The sequence below is a fragment of the Oenanthe melanoleuca genome, chromosome 1 (assembly GCF_029582105.1).
Source record: "Oenanthe melanoleuca isolate GR-GAL-2019-014 chromosome 1, OMel1.0, whole genome shotgun sequence".
NCBI lineage: Eukaryota > Metazoa > Chordata > Aves > Passeriformes > Muscicapidae > Oenanthe > Oenanthe melanoleuca.
The window spans coordinates 62381909-62403014 of NC_079333.1; the positions used below are offsets into that span (position 1 = coordinate 62381909).

Below are 21106 nucleotides of genomic sequence, written 5' to 3' on the forward strand. Positions count from 1 at the left end.
CTGATTAGGGTGGTGACCTTTCTTCTCAGGATATCATATTTTATTTTAGTTTATTACAGAACATTTATTTGCCACTTTCACAACTGCTTCCATACTCACAGTTGACAGAGAATTGCCTCAACACTGATTGTGTATTTATTAATTAAAAGAAGCAAACAATGATCACTTTATCACTTAAAATCTTTAAGAAAACTTACAGTATTTTACTGACAACTGAGTAGGATATCAGATGTTACTTGATGCTGCTAGAGGTTACTATGAAAACTCATAGGCAAGACATGATTTTTTTCTCCAAGTATATTATGCTAGCACACATAGGAGTTGAATATTCTTGAAAGCTGGGTCCATGAGAATCTCACGAGGTTTAACAAGACCAAGTGCAAGGTGCAGCACCTGGGTTAGGGCAGCCTCTGGTATCAATCCAGGCTGAGGTCTGAATGGACACACAGCAGCCCTGCTGAGAATGTCTTGGGGGTGAGAGGCTGGTCATGACTCAGCCATGGGCACTCCCAGCCCAGAAACCAAACCTGTCCTGGGCTGCATCCAGAGCAGAGTGGGCAGCAGGGCAGGGAGGGGATTCTGCTCTGCTCTGCTCTGTGAGACCCCACCTGGAGTACTGCATAAAAACAGCTTTCATTTACAAAGATTCTAGGCAGAAAATGGTAATACTTAGAATTTTTCCACACTACATATTAATTTTCATTTATCTTTTGACAGATGGCATTATGAAGGCATGCATATATATGTATATATACACATATAAGGACTCATATATATGTATTCATAAGTACTAATTGTTTAAAGAAGCTGCAATTTTAAAGTCTGAGTTCTGAAAGGAATGAAATCTGACATACAATGAATAGTGGTATAATTCACAGGAAGGACATCAACCTTAGAGTGAGTCCAGGGCCACCAAAATGATAGAGGGGTGGAGCACCTCTCCCATAGGGAAAGATTGAGGGAATTCGGTTTTTTCAGCCTAGAAAAGAGAGGACTTAGGGATGACTTAATTGCTGCCTTCCAGTACCTGAAGGAGCCTACAAGAAAGGTGGAAAGGGACTCTTTATATGGTCATTTATTGATAGGACAAGGAGGAATGGTTTCAAAGCAAAAGAGAGTAGGTTTTCACCCTTCAAAGTCCATTTAAATTACTGCACATTCTTCCAGTCCATAAAGTAACAGCATTAGTATTCTGGTTTAATATAGTAATAAAATTTCTCTAGCTGGAAGAGGACCCCTAAGGCTTCTAAAACAAAAACAAACTATGTGATTAAGCACATGATCAGATGCTCCTTGAACTGTTACCACATCCCTGGAAGCCTGTTGGAGTGACTTACCACCCTTCTGCTGAAGAACCTTTTTCTAACATCCAATCTGAACTTCCCCTGACTTCATTCCATTTCCTTGGGTCCTGTCACTGGTCACCAGACAGATGAGATCACCACCTCCCCCTGTGCTGCTCCCCTCCAGGAAGCTGCAGAGTGTGATGAGGTCAACCCCCAGCCTTCTTTTGTGTTGGATGAACAAGCCCAGTGACCTCAGACACTCTCCTTGTACATTTTTCCTTAAAATCCTTCCACCACCTTGGAAGGCCTCTGGCCACACTCCAACAGTGTGATGTCCTTATACACACTGGGGCTGCCAAAACTGCACACAATACTCAGGGTGAGGCTGTACCAGCACAGAGCAGAGAGGGACAATCAATCACCCCTTGATGGGCTGGTGATGCTGTGCCTGGTGCACCCCAGGCCATGGTTGGCCCTTTGCTGCCAGGCTCTGATGACTCATATTCAACCTGCCAGCAACCCAAACCCCCATATCAAGACTGACAATCTAAGTTAATATTAAAAGCTTATCTAAATTGCCTTGCTGCTCTTCTGATAGCAGGAATTTTTGCTGTTATTGTTCTTTCCCAACCATACTACTAGAATGAATTGTTTTTAAACTCAAGAACAGTGGGTTGTGTTAAAGAGCTCTGTTCAGATGCAATGTTTGATAGGGGAACTTCCTCAAATCTTACAGATATCTGAGAATAACATAGGGCTGTTGTTCTGCTTTTACTGTGTATTCTCCACATGCATCTGTTACTGACTTGTGACAGAAAACAAGTCTTCAGACTATATAACGTCCATTTTTCTTCTTTCACTCCCTGCTTTTAGACTTTCCTTCCTTCTCTGCCTGGTTGTCCTTTCTTTTCTGCTTGGTTCTTTGTTCTTTCATCTTGCCTTTCAGGTAAATTTTCTCCATTAGTTTTTCCTCATTTTACTAATACTACTTGTTTTAACTTTGTATCTCTATAGTAGCATTCAAAATGCATTGAAAATTTACCACTCAGAGCACTGAAACACACAATGCTAACTGCATTTTGTTGAAGGAGTTTCATTAAATTTATCTTCACCTGTCATTCAAATACTTGTAGGAAGACTTGGGTAACCTCACTAAAGTATTTCTGTGTTATTGGTAATTTTCTAATAGTTCTGTACTACCTTTTCTGCCACAGTAAGAGTCTCATGTGATCATTTTCTTGAGTATTGGAAAGAAAAAAAACTTCATTTTTTAATATTAAGAGAAAACAGAATATAAGAACTTTTTCTCATTATATACTCAACTATACTTGACTATATTATAACAACAACAAAAGTAGAATTCTTGGTTTCTCAACAAGTGCAATGAAAGAACTATAAGCTGAAGATGCAACTCTCCTTCTACATTTTTGCATTTTCTGGTTTTATTGAATTTTCTATTTTATTGAATCCAGGCTCTGTTATATGGGAATGTTTGTTTTAATTGGATAGGGGCAGCTGAATTTTAGCCTTATATCATATTTGTTCTTCTTTTTTTTTTGTTTCCCTTTAAGATAGTGTTCCTATATTGTCTTGTGCAGCATTACTAATCAAAATGTCTTAAACTACAGTCTGAGTTCAGAGATGCTCTAACATGTATGCAGTCCTAGATGGAAGTTTTAATGAACTCTCCATTGTAAATATTAAGGTCTATCTATCATTTGCAGTGACTTCAACTCTTTTCTTTGCAGCATTTTTGATGTTTCTTCAGCAGCTGTAGAATTACAGCATTTGAAGTACACTGTCTAAAACCAGTGCATTCATGTAAGGTGCCTTCACTCAAAACAACCAAATCATTGATGGCTAACACATACTCTTAATTTTATGTTGACCCATGTGATTATTGCTTGATTAACAATTTTCATTTACCTTGGTAACAACTGGTGCTCTGATCATGTTGCTACAGTTCTGAACAATATTTACTTCCCGAATGCACAACAGGAGTACATGGAAAATGAAAGCAGAGATGAATGATGTGGAAGAAATATAGAAACATTTTGTCAACATACAAAAATGGAATTAGAGAGGCCAAAACATCAGGTACAGATGAAGACAGCAAGGGATTTGATAGTAAAGAAGAATTTCTGTAAATATCTTGGAAGCAAATGAAAAAGTTTTGAAAGATTTTGTGCACTGCTCAAAAAAGTCAATTTCCATATCCATCCCTAAAAAGAAAGGTGCACAGACTTATAGCCTATAGACTCATTTGCCTCACCAAGATCATGGAGCAAATTTGACTGGAAGACATGTGCTGGATCACTAAAAAGTCAGGATAATAAAATCTGGAACAGGCTAACAAGAGAGGAATGTCCACAACAGATGATATTTAAAAACTAACTGTGTATGGGTACTTGCAGCTGACCATGCAAGAGCAAGGAGAGTTGAATCTGTAATTTCTAGGATTGTAATGAATACAGTAAAATAAACAGCTCACTGTGCTTGTCCAGCCACACCTGTCTAAACCAACATAGAATAAACACTATTAAAACTTTTCTAGTTATTTGAGATTTAGACTTCAGACTGCAGACCACAAAGAACTAGAAAATTAACTGTTAAGGTGTCCAAAGGTTTATTAGAAAATCTAAATAAGATTATGGGTATTATTTCATGGTTAGTCTTCTTATTAGGGCATGTTTCCAGCACAGGAAGGATCTATATATACTGTAGAATTGAAATGACAAATGTGAAATTAAATTTACTACTAAAAAGTGTGCATCCAAATATGAACAGCTGTATTAAAAACAGTAGGGGAACTGAAATAAACTAATTTAAAACTCCCCATGATTTAAATATTTTAATGAAGATTCTGTCTGGTTTTACTTCTTAGCATTTGGACAACAACTTTGGTCTGCAGTCTTCTATATTACATCTTGTTTTCTTTTACTTACTGTTATAGGAGTTGGAATATAGACTATCCAGCTTCTTTGTGGAGCAGGAATAGTCTCTGTGTCCATATTCACTAAGGGAACTCTGTAAGGTCTAAGTTTCCAAGATGCCCTTAAAATATTCCTCTGCACCAGGAAGTTAATTTATAAGTTCAGAAATGCATTGGCTGTTTTCCTGGCTTCCTGCTGGGGAAACCATAATCCTGCTCTGAATTTAGTAACTCACCAGAGAAATCAGGACATAAGCAGGGAATAGATTACCCTTGGTTTGCAGCCTTATGCAGAGTTCAGATGCAAAAATACTTCCTCACCTGGAAATTCTGAATACTCTGTATTTTAATCTAAACTCTAGGATCATACTTTTATTTTCATGCATTAAATGAAAACCTATTTCTGAGAGCAAAATCTCAATGAAGAAAAACTATTTTAAGGTGTAACTGTTACCCAAAAGCAAGTAGAGTTTTATAAATACTGGTTGCTTTAATCAGACAATCTTATAGAATTTCAGAAATTATAATGTAATGATAATTTTTATCCCAATAATTATAATTAAAAGTAAATAAGAAATCATCTAGCTTATTGAAAGGCACAGGCCATAGGAAGAAAGTGTTCAGTATTCTACTCTAAGTGTCTGAAAGACTCTGTAAAACAGACTTATCAGAGGATCAGGATCTTAAGTTAGAAATGATGCTGTGCTCAGTGTAGCTATACAGCATCCCATTTCAGAAATTTCCATTCTCTTCACATAAGAATAGCATCACAGCAGGAGAATTGTTAGTGACACTCACCATCAGTTTGCCTGTTGAGTGCTACTTGAACTTTCAAAATCTGTACAAAAAACCCTAACCTTCAAAGCCCCAACCTTCAAACCCACCTTTTTCAGCCACTTCCATTTGTGTTTAAAGCAAGAGGAAAGAATCATAACGGGCAACAGAAAACACTGTTCTAAGAAACAAAAACACCCAAAAGATTTACTTTTATAATATCAGTATACTGTGCCTTTCTCCTACCTATGTGCAGGTATCTTGCGGTCCCCAGCAATCAGGATAACGTCACAGAGCTGCTGCTGCTTCAGGTAGCTCTCCATTTTCCTGAAGGTTTGCTCTGCGTGGTGAACAGCCTGGTAGAATTCCTCGGAGCTGCACGAGTCCATGTCACAGTGGGGTGGCAAGGGGTGGCTGGCTCCTGACAGTCTGTAAGCAACAAGAGAAACTCCATGTTGGTAAGAGGTGGCCAAGTGTTCACTCCATCACAGCTTCCAGAATCTGAAACAAGTAAATCAATGCATCCTTTCCCATGCTCTCATCCCTGTAAGTACAAGACAGAAAAATCTCACTGCACTGGGAGAGAAATGGAAAAGCAATCCTGTCTTTCCACTGATTCTTAAGTTCACTTTCTCAAATTCACATTCATTTTACACCCCTTGGGAAAGAAAAATAAAACTCTAATTGACTTAATTTGTAATGAATTCTGATTATTTTCACAATGAAAAATTAGATACATACTTTTTATCCAAAAGACTTCTTAATAAAGACTGAATTTAGCACAGATAATTACGTCTACAATTAAAAGAAAAAAAAAGGAGAACTTTTTTTCATTATATAGCCATTTATTGCTAGTTTGAAGTTACTCAGTTCAGTGTTGCAGTGGAAAATCAAAGTATCAAAGTGTCAGGAAGCACTAGTCCTTGAGGAAACTAGGAAGCTATGCCAGAATTTCTAAATAGTTCTCAACACAGATGATACCCTCTTTTACAAATATGTAATGAGATGGATTCAAATGAAAGCCTTAAGATTATATATATGACTTGTAATGCTGAAAATTAAGGATTTCACAGATAAAGCTGGATTTTTTTCTTCAACTAGATATATACAAAAGAGTTGACATAATCAATGGAAGAGCAATAGACAACCTATCTTAGCCCAGCATATGAAACAGTATTATAAATTAATTCAAACCAATCTCATTTTATATAGTCTACTGAAATACAAATATTAAGGAGCACATAAGAAATATTTTTTATTTACAGTAATTATACAACAGTTTCTTTACTCAAGGTTTGAATTCAGTAGGTATTACATTCAAAAAATGATATTGAAAGATGTGTAAGAAAACGCATTCCTGGTGCTGGAAAAAAAAAATTAAAAATTCAACTTATGAAATGAAAATTGTATAAACATAATAATTGTTTAAAATCAGAATGAAATGCATTTAGGAAATAAAAATAATAACAAAAAAAATCCAAACCAAATTATTGAAATATGCTAGCAAATTGCTTTTGAATTATCTTTTGTCCAAAACTGTTCCACATAGTCTCCTACAGTCACTGTACAGGGCTTAGCAGGTTTAAGGGGGAAGGACAAGTCCATCTTTCTGTCACAGGAATCACCAGGCTTCACAAAAATCCTTTAAAGTAGCTGGAATCCTGCATAATTGAAGGGGACATGCAGATAATTTCACAGGGAACTAAAGGAGCTACTTCTGCATCTCACTGCCCCAACATCTATTCTGTGCCATATACACACACTAACTTAACAGAATGAGTTATCATTTTAAATTAAGTAACTTTGCTTTACTTAAACGTCATCTAAAATAAGTAAATTCACTTTTGTAGCATTAAGTTGGATAGCAAAAAAATTATCAGTTGGTTTAAACTAATTGATGTTAATTTTATGCTGCAAAGGTTACAATGTACATGAGCCTGCCTATAAGAAACTGAACTAACTGGCAAAATGTTATTAAATGTGATTCCACAACAGAAACAGTTACAAAAAAATGGTGATTTAGAAAGAAACATTTGCTTAATTCTGTTAAAGGCAATCTTGTTATACTGTCAAGAGCTTTATGCCAGATATTTCGTCCTGGATAAAACATTCTGTGAGTGACACAATTTGTTTATGTGTTTCTATCTAATCTGGACCCCAATCATGTCGATCAGAAATCCAAGTTTATTTTCACATCTCTGGTTGATCGATTGATGGTTTCTCACAAACTCATTAGAGCTAAGCTCATTAGAATGGGCAGTGGACAGGTATTTCAGCTTTTCTTTTCTTTATCTTTTCCATTTCATGTTTACAGACATACACAGATTTCTTCAGTTGTATTGCTGGAGAATTAGAATGTCAAGTATTTGACAAGAAATAAATTAATGCCTAATAAATGAGGTTGATAAATTTAAACAGACACATTTCTTCCTCTCCTTTGGGGAATTTAGAAGTGACAACAACAGCAGTTCTGAGAAAGGCAAGTAACAGGAATGAACAAATCTAAATGTGTTCACACAGTTTGTTAGTTCAGAAGGTAAGTCTGGTCAGCTTAAATTTGAACAGATAGGATACTGGTCCTGAATCTGTTTGGCTATTCAAAATGTGGTCTTTTCCAGGCCAGAAAAGAGAAGTATCCTGATTTAATTTATGTTGGTCCTGTGAAGTAAGACTGCACTGTAATAAGCTTAGTCTATTTTGTTCTTGAATTGCTAGGCACTGCTTGCCACAAATTTTGCTCTCTTTCCTGCTAGCCATTTATAAGCAACACTTTGTACCCACTAACTCAGTGTATCTGTCACTTAGCAAGTCAGTAAATGACTGCTCAAAAGCAAGCCACCAAAGACCAAAGCAAATTTTAAATATTTATCATGAAAAATGGCAAGCAATAAGCTTTGTGGAAGAAAATAAGTTAATCTTCTATTTATTTCCTAAGAAATCCCAGATAAAAAGCCTGCTACTTATTCTATTCAGGAGCTATCTCTGTTTCTTTTATCCTCTGTCTGCATAATCAATGCTTTAATATCAGATAGCAACTTGTTAAAGTAGGAATTAGTTAAAGCAAATACCATTTATTACAAATTACCAGTTTGTGAAAGGCATATATAGTTACTCAGGGACAATCAGTATTATGAAAATCACATTTTCTCTTTCACATATTGCTGTTGTTTAGGTGCAAGCAAATCGAACCACAAATGGAGTGAGAGGTTTTTTGATTGCATTCAGCAGCAACTCCAACACCAATTTGACTGAAAATTCCCTAAGTCTTTCAAAACTCCTTCTAGCATTTGTATACTTCAAAATCCTGTAATCAGTGAACTGGACAGACTCCAGGTGGACTTTTTCAATAATCTTCCTCAGCTGGCAAGTGCAAAGGCTGAACTCAGTGTGGAAATTTCCAATATTTGGGAGTTGTCCAGCCTAAAACACTTTAAATTACTTAGTTTTGATTTCCTTGTTTTTCTGTGCTATTAACTTTCTCAACATTACAGCAATGTTATGAAGGGTGACTAGAGCATGAAAATACTAAAAGCCTCACAAAAATTAACAACGTTGCAAATAACCAATAATTCTGAAAGCTTTCTTTATGAAATGACAAACTAGAGTGCATATTGCATAAAAATTAAAATAAATAAATAAATAAATAAATAAAGGAAAAATTAGCAAATCCATAGCAAATTTGTACAGATTATTTTTCAGTGCTAAGAACAGCAAACTGCTCTTAAAAGAGAAACTATTAGAGAGCCTGAAGGTATAGAGAAGAACCCAGTCTTTGAGCCATCATAGACCTTAAAATAGTGTAAACAGAAATAAAAACCTAGAGAATCTAAAACATCTGACTCCACTCCTACTAGAAAAAAGACACTGATTTGAAGAATAGAGAAATGAAAGCCTTTATCATACAGTAATGTTATCAAGGAGTTACAGAGAAAATGCCAGGGGAAAAGGGACTCCACACACAGATTCAGCTACCTATATCTTTCTTGTTAAGTAATTAATAAAACCAGTAGTTAAACAGTATTCTGAACAAAAGAATAAAAAAGAAGTACTTTGAAATAGAGAATTCACATGACTTGAAACTATAATACATAACTCTGTGTAAAAAGGGGTTTAGATTAAGAAATATTTTCATTCTGGAAATTATATTTATAGAGGTGCAGAAAAAAAGAGATTTGTATTACTGTGTATAGCAGAAAAGTTTACAGAGTACTTTGGTATTTTAAATACTTAATTTGAATACATTAATTCTTAATTCCACTGAAGGCCCTGGCCCCAAATACAGAACTCTTTAACCAGAAAATGTGATATAATTTCATCATTACTGGTATATTAAATCCTGTTTTACTCAATTGGGTTTTTTTCAGTTTTTCCTTTTGCAGGATTGATCATGTGAAGTTATTCAAAATCTGTTCAATTATTTTAATGTATATTATTGGGTACATATCCAAAATACATAGTCAAAAAAACAAAATATATCCAGTTCTTCAGATAAAGAAACATTGCTTTGCTATTTTTAACTTGCAAAACCAGAAGAGGTATTCCATATGTAAGAGTGAAAAAAATCTTCACACAATTCATTCTCTAAAAATTACTTATCGAATGCTTAGAAATCAATAGCCTGTGGAATTGCACCATCTAAGATGGACTGTCAGAAGTCATGGCTCTCATTAGTGATCACTTGCAAAAAGGCAACAGGGAGTTTTATAAAGCCTTAAAATGACTTTCCTACTGCAAGAGCACAGCTAAAGTTCTGTTTGTGAACAAAACCTCTGCTTCTCATTCTGCTACCAGCAATCATATCTGCACCTATGGGCTCTGCCCAGAGTTTCACCAGGTAGAAGTGCCAGATAAAAATATAATCAGAATATCAAACAGGACTTTAGAATTTTAGCAGATTCACTTAGAGATGCATTGCTGCTGTCAAAAAATTTGTTAGTTATACAAAATTCCCCAAAGCTTACTTTTTGTAAAGAGCAAGTTTCACATAGGATAATTGATTCAATTTGGTCTTTTGAGATCAGTTTTGTACTTTGGAGGGGGGTTTTCTTTGCTTTGTGTGGATTTATGCTTTAATTCAGAATTTCAGATCTCATTTTAACAGCTTTGAGACACCTAATGTATGACTCAAGAGATGACTGAAAAATCACCATCACAGGCAAAAAACAGTCAACATGGTGACATAAATTTAATTTACTAACAATCAGAAGAGGAGGATAATGAGAAATAAAACACATATGTTAAAACACTTTAGGTAATAACTCCCTTTTTCTGGGCTCAACTTTACTCACAATATCTCCCCCTCAGAAGCACAGGGAGCTGGGGAATTGGGGTTGTAGTGAGTTCATCACACTTTGCTGCTCCTTCCCCCCGAGGGGAGGACTCCTTACACTCTTGCCCTGCTCCAGTGAGGGTCCCTTCCACAGGGTGCAGTCCCTGGAGAACTTTGAGCACACGACCCCTGGGATCACAAGCCCTACCAGGAAATCTGCTCCAGTGTGGGTTCCTCTCTCCATGGGTCCACAGGTCCTGCCAGGAGCCTGCTCCAGCACAGGCTTCCCACAGTGTCACAGCCTCCTTCAGGCACCCACCTGCTCCAGGCTGAGCTCCTCCATGGGCAGCAGGTGGGTCTGTGCATCAGGAGCCTCCATGGGCTGAAGGCACAGCATCCTCACCATGCTCTGCACCAGGGCTGCAGGGGAATCTCAGTCCAACACCTGCAGCGCCTCCTCCCGCACCTGCACTGACCTTGGCACTTGCAGGTGTTTCTCTCACATGTTCTCACTTTTTATTTTTCCTTGAAAATCCAAAAATTCTAAATCAGAACTAAAAAATTATAAATACAAATAAAAACTAAAGTAAAAGATTTTTTTCCTGACTGATGGCTGAGTTGCCTGATAGGATCTAAGACACCGAATTTTTTGTCTGTCTTCTTGTATTCCACACAATATCCACCAATCAGAATAGTTTTTAAAATAGTTTTTCAAATCTACTCATTGCTTCTTACAGTGTCTTTGAAATGTAACTAAGATCTCATAGTGTTTCTCTCATCATGTAAAAATACAACAATTTACTGTAGTGTAGCACAGTAGAAAATTCATACCTAAAATCACGCTCATCCTTTCTGAAACTCATTTCAACACAAAGATGATCATTTTATAAACTCTATTTCAAGTTCCAAGCACTTCCTAATATCCAGAGAAAACTGTTGAAAGAAAGCTGATTTTTTAAGGTTCATCATGCCAGGCACCTGACAGCTATGGTAATAATGGCACCACTACAAGCCCCCATCACAAGTCAGCAGCCATCACTTCCCTGACAAATTACACTTTGTGCCTCCCACCCTGTATCTTCGACCTATTCTAGCTCTAAATAGTCTTGCTATGCAACAGAAAAAATATGCTGGTTGGACTGCTCTCTCCCACACAGAGCTAAGGCTGCATCCACTGCTTTTTCACCTTTGCATGTCCGAACAGAGGCAGCAGTTTGTTCCAGCTGTTCCTGGAAAACCAATGATTAACTCGAACAGAATTCTCCTGGCTACACACAGTCATATTTTAATGACTTGGACACACATTGATATATTTTACACATTCACATTGCAGAACTTTTCATTATAATGGATCTTGCTGGATGAACTTATTTTTTATATTATGAAGAATACAGAAAACAAAGAATCTACAAGTATAAAAACCCGACAAACAGATACTAGGTGCATATAAACCTACACTATTGAAAAGGTACAGGTCTGTGCTACTAATGGGGACATTTACTTTGCAATATATGTATTCTGAGAGGGAAATGAAAGCCCAGATAGAAATGATGCCATTACTGAGAAAATATCCATTTTATATAACCCTTCCAGCTGAAAAAGTTTTTAGTATCTGTTTTGCTCATACTATGCAAAATTCCCCAAAGCATGCTTTTAGTAAAATACAAGTTTAGTAAAAAGCAAGTTGCTTCCTGAAAGGAGGCAACCTGTTCTTCCTGAAAACACAATACAGAAAAAGCATCACAGGAAACCTCAATTTTTAAATTGAGAACAACCAGCCACTTTTTCTTAAGTTGCTGACAGTAATATTTCTCTATTTCTAGCTCAAGACTCAAGTGAGCCATCTTCATCAGAGTATAACCCAGCTGCTCTGCTTTCCTTCCCTCTTTCCTTTTACTGTCATAACAGTAGAACAAAATTCCTGCTGAAAAAAATTTTGCTTTAGATCAGGAATAAGCTTCTTTTAGAAGTAAGGCTCCTTCTTTAGATAGGCATTCTTTCTCCATTCTTCCCCAGTCCCATCAAAATCATCATGTTCAGTTAATGAAGATTTTGACTCTGAATTGAAATAATAAAATAAACAAAACTGTGCCACTGTAAAAATGAAATCCCTTATATTTGTGAGACCGTTTGCTTCTCATTAAAAAAAAAAAAAATAGCAAAACAAAATCCAAAAGTTGGTTTATTGTCTTCCAAGCCTCTTACGCCCCTATGGCAAATAAATACATAAAAGAGGAAAGTGCCCTGCCTTCATCACAGGCATCAAGTAGTCATCATGCATTCACAGTCCATTCATTATTTAACTACCCAGCTGGTAATACAGTGGGATACACCTGCTCCATTATTGATACAGACTGACACCACAAAACTTTTTTAATTCTCTAGTAAATATTATCTAGCATTTTATGATTCCCTATTTCTACCAACTGAAAGTTGAATGAAAAGGATTATTAGGACTCAGAAATTCAAACCTTAAATCTAACCTCAACTTGCCCACAGAAGTGGAAGTTCTCCCAGTGGGAGTTGTCATCTGGGAAGTCTGAGACGAAGGGCACAGACTGCTGTACAGGAGGCTAATATCACTGGCCAGAGCAGTTAAATGCAAGGGGTTGGAGATGTACTTCCCTGTCTTCTTGCAGAAGTGAAGTGCTCACCACGGCTGTTGATTCCTCTGCCTGACAATCGCAGGAAGAAAATCAAGCAGTAGATGCCATAGTGAAAATGAGAGCAATTCCTTTTCCTTTCTTAATAGCTCAAGAAATTAATGGAAACGTACAGCATACCACTGGGCACTATCAGCCCAGCAGTGCTAGCAAAAACATGGGCTTCATGTTCTCACAAAGCACAGACTTTCAGTTTCCTCCATGGCCAGTTGTTAATACATCTTATTCCAGATGACAAACTGCACTGAGACTTTGTGGTTTACTTAAGTGATCAAATATACATAATGAAGTAATTCTCCTATATCATTTAAATTTCACCACCCAGCATTTATGCATATACTTCAAAGAGAATGAGATTTTTACAAACATACATACTAAAGATTGTACATTTAGAAACTGATGAAGCCAACACTACACACAGGAGAGTTTTTTAATATATTATAGAGGAAAACTCCCATATCTTTCAGGCAGCTCTAGCTATAATTCCATTAGCAGCTGCTATCAGTAGTATGTAATTCTCCAAGAGTTTCCACTCTAAATCTTCGTAAAATCAGTGCCAGCGCCACTGACATAGAAGCTGTCTTCTATCCCTTGCTACTCAGAATAATACAACTTCAGATTATAAAAGAGCAGTGCTGGATTTACTAGTGAGACACCTAAAATAGAGCTGCTTTTGCTTCCCTCTGTAACAGTGCCCTATTTTCTGAATGGATGGCCTGCATTATGGCTAAAAGAGATGCTCGTGTCATGTGTTAACTATCTTGCCATGATGAATGGCCATATCTATATGGATAAACTAAGTAAATTAGCTGACACAGTTACTCATTCAGTGTGTGCACAAATACATACAAAGATACAGATCTCTTTTTTATTAGGAGACATTTTCTTCCAGCATTTAATTTGTGACACAGAGATTTTTATATAAACATAAGTTATATGAGTGAGTGATGGCAGTGGCATTCAAAAAAGGATAAGCAAGTATTTTATGAATATTGAGTTTAGCATACATTTCAATAAAATTTAATTGTGCTACTATATTATGCACTGATATTCCACAACATAGGTAGCATGTCAGAGCTTAAAAAACATTATAACTGTGATGGAAATCATGTCAAAGACCACTGGAAGCTGAATCTTTAAAATTCCCAGATTAGAATTGTAGTTAAGTGCTGTTGCTTACTGCCCTCAGTGAGATGGGAGATCACAAAACACGTGTGCACACACTGCCCTTCAGTAAACTGTATGAATGATTCAGCCCATGTCCTGTTGCAAGAAAAGCTTTTATGGAGCTTGCACAGCATTCAGTGGAAAGCAGCACACACTCTCTTCCTGCTATTTGTTTCAGATCTATCAAGTGTCATATATCTTTGGGTGACTCTCACAAATTTCACAGCACCTGTAAATCAGTGAGAAAGATATGTCTGAAATACAGAAATAAATTGTAGGTGATTTTGCCCTGCTGTTTTGAAGTGTCAGTACATTTTTTTGCTAATTCTCAAAACCGCAATTAAAATTGACAGTTTGTGAATCCTGTCTAAGATGAATTTAATGGTTTCAGGTTCTACACTGCAGGATCACTACAATACTGAATTTAACTAACAAGCAATTAAAGTCTACATATTTCATAATAGCTACCACTCATTAACCCAGCACAAACCCAAGCTGTGTTCTTCATCCTATGATCAATAAAAAAGGTCTAATGAATTTTTCATATGCATGCATGGTAGCACCAACACCTAGCCATTAATATTGCTTTTGTCTACAGCAGTATTTGTAAAATTACTATCTAGAGAGGCTGAAATCAGGCAATAAGAGCAATATGCTAGACTGAATCAAATAAAAAAGTAAGTGCACACAAATCCACATTAAATACTGCCCTTAATTTGGAAACTTGCAGGTACAAAACGTCCAGCCAAAGCCTCAATATTGTGTACAGTTACAAAGAGCTACAGAGCAGTCTGTGGCATAATTAATGCTTACCTTCTAGAACTTAAAAAAGGCTCCAATGCTATTTTTTCCACATTACTGATTGTGATTATTTTTAATCCAAAGTGTAGCACAAACATAAAAACAAAACCTGGAATTCAGATTTTTTTTTTTCCATTAAAGCAAAGGTATTTCTTTGTACCCCTCTGCCTTTTGCTTAATTTTCCTTCAAAGATGAAGCTGTGAAATACTTTTACTCTCTCCTTCACAATTAGTCTGTAAAACCCAAAGTAAGACCTTCCCCTGGAGAAGGAATCAAGAGCAGAGCATTAGTGCTCTGACTACAGAATTAACTGCACATAGCAAAAAGAAGCCAGAGCTTTGTGATCAGGAATTTTGAAGGTTTTTCTCACATCTTTAGGGTGATACAGATATGAGATAGTCCTGCCTGCTAGTCTGACACAGGTGAAGATACTTCCATAAATACAAATGAAGAAAAAGCAAGATATATCTTTTTTTTCACCTGCCCTAAATTAGCTGGTTTATGGAGATTCTGAGTGTGGTGGCTTTTATGCATCTCCATTTTGTGGTACTTAGCTTTTTGCATTAAACATTTAAGGAACTTGAGAATCTTTTTTCAGTATGGGTATTCATGCTTAGGTATTTCAGTTCTTAACATTGCAGCAACAGTCTCCTTTGGAAGCTGAGCTCCAGTGATGGCAAAAGGAATGTCTACATTTCCCAACAAATACACTTCTACCTACATTATATACATATAATAAACAGTGGTGCATGTGAAGAGAAGTGTTCAGGAGTATTTTGTAAGGACACTGATTATTGGCTATGCTTCCCATTTTTTTTTCTTAGGCTATTACATCACAGCAATTGTTTCGAGGCCATTCTCTCTCTTTCCCACTTTATATTTAGATAAAGGAGAAAGAAACTGCAGGTCATATATACAGAGACAAATACTATTCACATCTTTTGCATTTCTTTGATGACTAGACATAAAAGAAGTTGCAGAAATTCTCTTACTGTCACAGGACAGCTTTAAAGCATGGTAGCAACGATTATTTGGCTATATTTTACCTTTAATCCATATGGAATTTTCATGAATTTGTCAAGTGTTTTAAAAAAAACCCACTTCTATTACAAAATATGCAATCCTTTAATTTCCCAGGTCTACAGAATTACAAGCATTCACTTCCAACTAGCTTCAGTGAACCCCACACCATTTCAAAATTAAGAACTACTGACTAGAATAAGACTTACTTTAATCAGGCTCATTATAAACCAGACAAATTTATACTGTCACTGTTTGCATCTCAAAAAGTGCCTGCCTAGTCAAGTCTCAAGTCTACTCGATTTTTTTTCCTTGCATGTACTCGCTTTTGCTTTCTGAATATCTGCTTTCAAATGTCAAGCCAATTTCAGTGCATATGGACTAATTTGCAGAGCCTTCCATTCCTTGACTATCTGAATCAAACTCTGTCTACATAGAATAGTGTAGCTGTAGCTGTGAATTATAGAACTATTCAAATAGTAGTTAAGACCTGTGACTGACAGGTTTTTTATACTTACTTCTTTAACCTTGGGAAAAAAAATTCAAATTCTAGTTCAAGTATACTTGAAAATTCAAAAAAACTGAAGTTCATATCATTCATTAAAAGAAGAATTAAAAGAAGAATTAAAAATGTTTCATCTTTAAGAACCTCTGCAACCTGTATGAAGCTATCAAACAGCATCAAGATATGAATGCCAAAGTCAAATTCGGAATAATTTCTCAAGCTTCTTACATCATTCATTAATCACTTAAATGGTTTTATTATGGGTTATTCATTAAACATATTTAATGTGATACATATCAGACCCATTATCTCTGGAAACACACTTCAAAATGACCACTGATTGTAGAATATAACTTCACTTAACTCTATTTATACAACTCAATAAAAGAAAAAAATCTGAAATTGTGCAGTAATATCTTAGAATTATAACTCATGAATGTTCTATTCATCACAATACTAGGTATTAAAATACATAGCATTAATAATATCCTATTATGAAAATATTATAATGTTATAAATGTTAAAATGTTATAAAATATAGCAGTGCATTTGAATATTGTAACTTATTAGTCTTTCTTGAGCAACCTAATATTCAGTAGAAATGGAAAGATTAATATAAAAACAGAGAATAGAAATGTACTCCTAATCAACCCACTTAAAAAATATCTGTAATACTGTTTATGTCTGCACCCAAGATTAGAAAGAAAGATAGATTTTCACTGATTTCCTTGTCATTCTTTGGATGAAATGCGAATACAATAGAACTCATCTGAGTGCCTTATTAAATAAATGAAGTACAAATTCAAAGGCAACTTAAACTATTTTTTAAACTTGAAAGAATCTGTACATTATCCAAATAATCCTACTTAGACAAAGTTTTGAGAATATATTTAGTGCTGCTTCTTCACGACTCAGAAGGTATAGAAAGTCCTGCCTACTGCAAACAGCATGTTTCTTATGCCTCAGACTTGAGCAAGCTCTTACCAATATCCCTCTGGGATTAAACAGCCAAAGATCAAGAAGAAGTAGGTACCACAGTCTTCTGGATTAATATTTAGAATGTTTTTTTTACTACATCAGTTCAAATGGAAGTTATGTGTGTGCATATATATATATATACAGTTTTCACTTGTGTTTTCTAGTACAATTTCAAAATTGTCAAATTAACTGAAATCAAAACAAATTTAAAAAATTAAAAGAGATGAAATAACCAAAAAGTGAAAAGCTGTTGCTGCACAAAGATATACATATTTAGATTAAGTTTGCTTCTTTAACAAATCAAATTCAGTAATCTATAGAACAGTAATACAGAAGCTCAACTAAGATTTTTCTTCAATCACTTTAAAGCCAGCCAAGCTACAGACATACTAGCATAATAATGATTATGAATTTACTACAATTAATTCACATTGGTGCAACAAAATCAGTCCAATTTCATGTCTGGCCTCACCATGTTTTATATGGAGCCCAAATGAGTATTCTAGTATAGGGTATTTCTGAGAAGCCTTTTAGTCTGTAAGACTATTGGGGCTGTTCACTTCTGTCCTCAAATTTGAATAGCTCTAGGACAATCTCATGTAAGCAAAATTGACATGGTGGGTTTATCTCCTCAGGGTTTGTCACAGTCTGACAAAATTTTTGCTACCAGAGAATTCCTCCATATCAGAAGTCTGAGGGGGGATGAGGAAGTAAAGAAACAGAAAATCCTGCCCTTATTTTAAAAACTAAATAACATTTTAAAAAGAAAATTAAAGAACCAGAACAAAACCCCCAACTACAAGTAATTGATCACATCTGAAACATTTTAAATATGATTTGTACAGACTGCCTAGTCCTGTGCACTGCCCTGGTAGGTTCATTATTTATTCAATTCAACAGCTAATATTCATTAGCTATAGAAAGCATTATCCGCTGCCATATCCATTTATTTGCTTGAGATTATTTTGCTGAAAAGCCATTTCCAGTCATGAATGAATGTTGCCATATTTTTGGCAGATGTAAGACAAAAGAGAAGGCATTAATGCTGTAATTACTAGCCTACCTCTAAGAATGATTTTAGATATGACAATTTTTCACTATTGAAACTGATGCCTGGGATGAGTAGTTTACAAAATGCATAGTTAAAGAGCCCTAATTGTGGAATTCATTTCATTTAGTTGTCACTTAAAAATCCAACTTGTACACAAAGGTTTTATAAGTGGAACACATCAAACTATCGTACACATGCCCAAGGGCAGAACGTGACAAACTGGCAATATTACAGCTTGGTCTCTTGGCCAGAGATGTCTGTAGGCTATGGGAGCTGTGCTGGCAGCCTTCTTCCTCTACCTGGGCAACTTGCATTCACAACCTCAGCAGACAAATCAAGCTGTAAGCATGACCCACGTTTCATCAGGAGTGCTGTAAAACAAACACAAAGGTTTCTGCCAATCTTATTCCAAAGCAAAGATAAATTGTTCTACTACTTTACACCATGCAATATTTTCTTTCAACAAGACGTAATGTTAACTGTAATTACTTTACAGAAATTGCTTCATTATGCATTTCTTTCATGGCTTATCAAAAAAAAAAAAACACTGACACTTCCAATTAAAATTGAAGAAACTTTACTCCACATCAGTAAAGTCCCAACTAGACATAGTTTTTTTTTGTTTTGTTTTGTTTGGTTGGTTGGCTTTTTTTTAGTAGAGCAGATCCTTAACTTCTCACTAATGAAAGATTAAGGCAGCACATCTATTTTTTTAATGCATGTTAAGGTGAAGTACAATTTCTTTATTTCCAAATTATTTTGACAATCCTAATATTCATTATCATTACATTTTAATAGCCAGAAACTAAAACAAGAGTTACTATTAAACAGAGCAATAAACCAGTATCTTTTCTCTGTAGACTGTGTGACCATAATATAGCAGTTATTAATAAATCTTTGTTGGATAATTGCAATCACTGCATACTATATATCACGAAATTAGGTACAATTGAGTATGAGACTGACTTTTATTAATGAAATACACCTGCTTATTATTTTGATGTCTGCCAAGATTTGCTGTGATGGAGAATTCAATTTAAAATATTGATGTGTGTATGCCTGCTAATTTTTGGGCTTCTCAGCTGCTGTATTTGGGCATCTGTCACGGATGCATTACGCTATTGGCAGGCACAGATTTCCAAGATTCATATTTCATTGAAGCTTTACCAGGATGCTTGACATGATCTTTTTTTCTCACTGTCAAAAAGAGTGATTCATTCATCCTATAATGATATGAAATCTCTCAATCATAACATGAAATTGCGACACATTGTAAAATACTAGTCATTCTTTCTGGACAGACCTTCTGATTTAAAACACCACCACTGACAAGGCATCAACACAAGTTATTTCAAAGGTACATATAATGCTGGAAAAAAAAAAAAACAAACAAAACACCACAAAACAACAAAAAACAATCCTGTGAGTTTTCTCTCAAAACCATGTTGTTCAAGATTATTCTACTTGTGCATGTCTGGAAGAATCTCATCCCTAAAACATCACCAGAACACCTAAACACTGAAAGCTTCCAATCATTATGCTTGCCATTATATGTTATCTCTGTAAAAAATTTCTTGAAATGACATTTCATTATCACTTTTCTTGCTTTCAGAACAGTATGGTCACTTTCCTTAAGCAATTAATGATGACTTTATCATTATGGGTTTAATTTAATGCAAATATATTACTAAATGATGTATGTGCACGGCTAGCACAAATACATAATGAAAAAATTTCATGCAGAATATCATTCTATTTACAATAAAAGACATTGAAAGTTTATTGGTTTGGGTTTTATCTCTTTACTTTTGTTTTCTTGAGAGTATCTTTTCCAGTGATTTAAAAACCAGTTATCAAAGAAATTAAGAAAAACAAATTTAGTACATAATTTTGCAAACAACTCAGATTTTAAAAATATTTAGGAAATCATTTAATACATTAGTTTATTTAGTAAGCTGATTATATATGACAGAACACCTAATTTTGTGGAGAATCTTCTGCAACATTGCTGAAATGCAAAATAAGTTTAAACTAAACATTGAACTCAAAGGTCTATTTATTCCATGTTCTAGTGTTACAAATCACCCATCACAAAATTACCTTAATACTTAAAATCTTTCATTGAAGTTCTTGTCAATTCTAATGCTGTGATGTTACATTTAGGATACAACTGCAATATCTGAAAACACTTTGGATCTAGTAGAAATTGGAAATGGTGGAATGCACACTGCTGTGTCACCCTGAGCTCACTCCCCACTCCACCCTGCTCCCCAGTAGGATGGGGAGAAGAATCAGAAAAAGGTAAAACATGTGAATTAAGAACAGTTTAATAATGGCAATTAAATTACTATTATCAATAATATAATCATTAACAGAAAAGAGAGTGCAATAGAATCCAAGAGAAAGAAATTATGCACAATGCAGCTTCTGGATGTCTCCAGCAGACAATCTCAGAAATCCCTGTTGCCCAGTTCCTGGCACCTGTATATTCCAAGGTCAAAGGCCATTCCACTTGCTGGTACAGACCCCCTCATTCTTTCACTCACACCATAAAAAAACTTTGCTTTTGCTCACCAATTTGAAGTGTTTTAATGTAAGACACATCAAAAGTTATTAAAAAATATATCAACAGCAATTAGTGGAAAAAGGACCACAAGAA

General features: G+C 35.4%; 1 protein-coding gene across 1 annotated transcript in view; it reads right to left on the reverse strand.

Moving 5' to 3' along the window:
• KLHL1 (kelch like family member 1) overlaps positions 1–21106 on the reverse strand; it is a 166824-nt gene that overhangs the window by 106568 nt on the left and 39150 nt on the right. The window contains exon 2 of the mRNA XM_056491802.1: positions 5239–5421. Within this exon, the coding sequence (XP_056347777.1) occupies positions 5239–5421 (183 nt within the window). The remainder of the gene's footprint in view (positions 1–5238; positions 5422–21106) is intronic.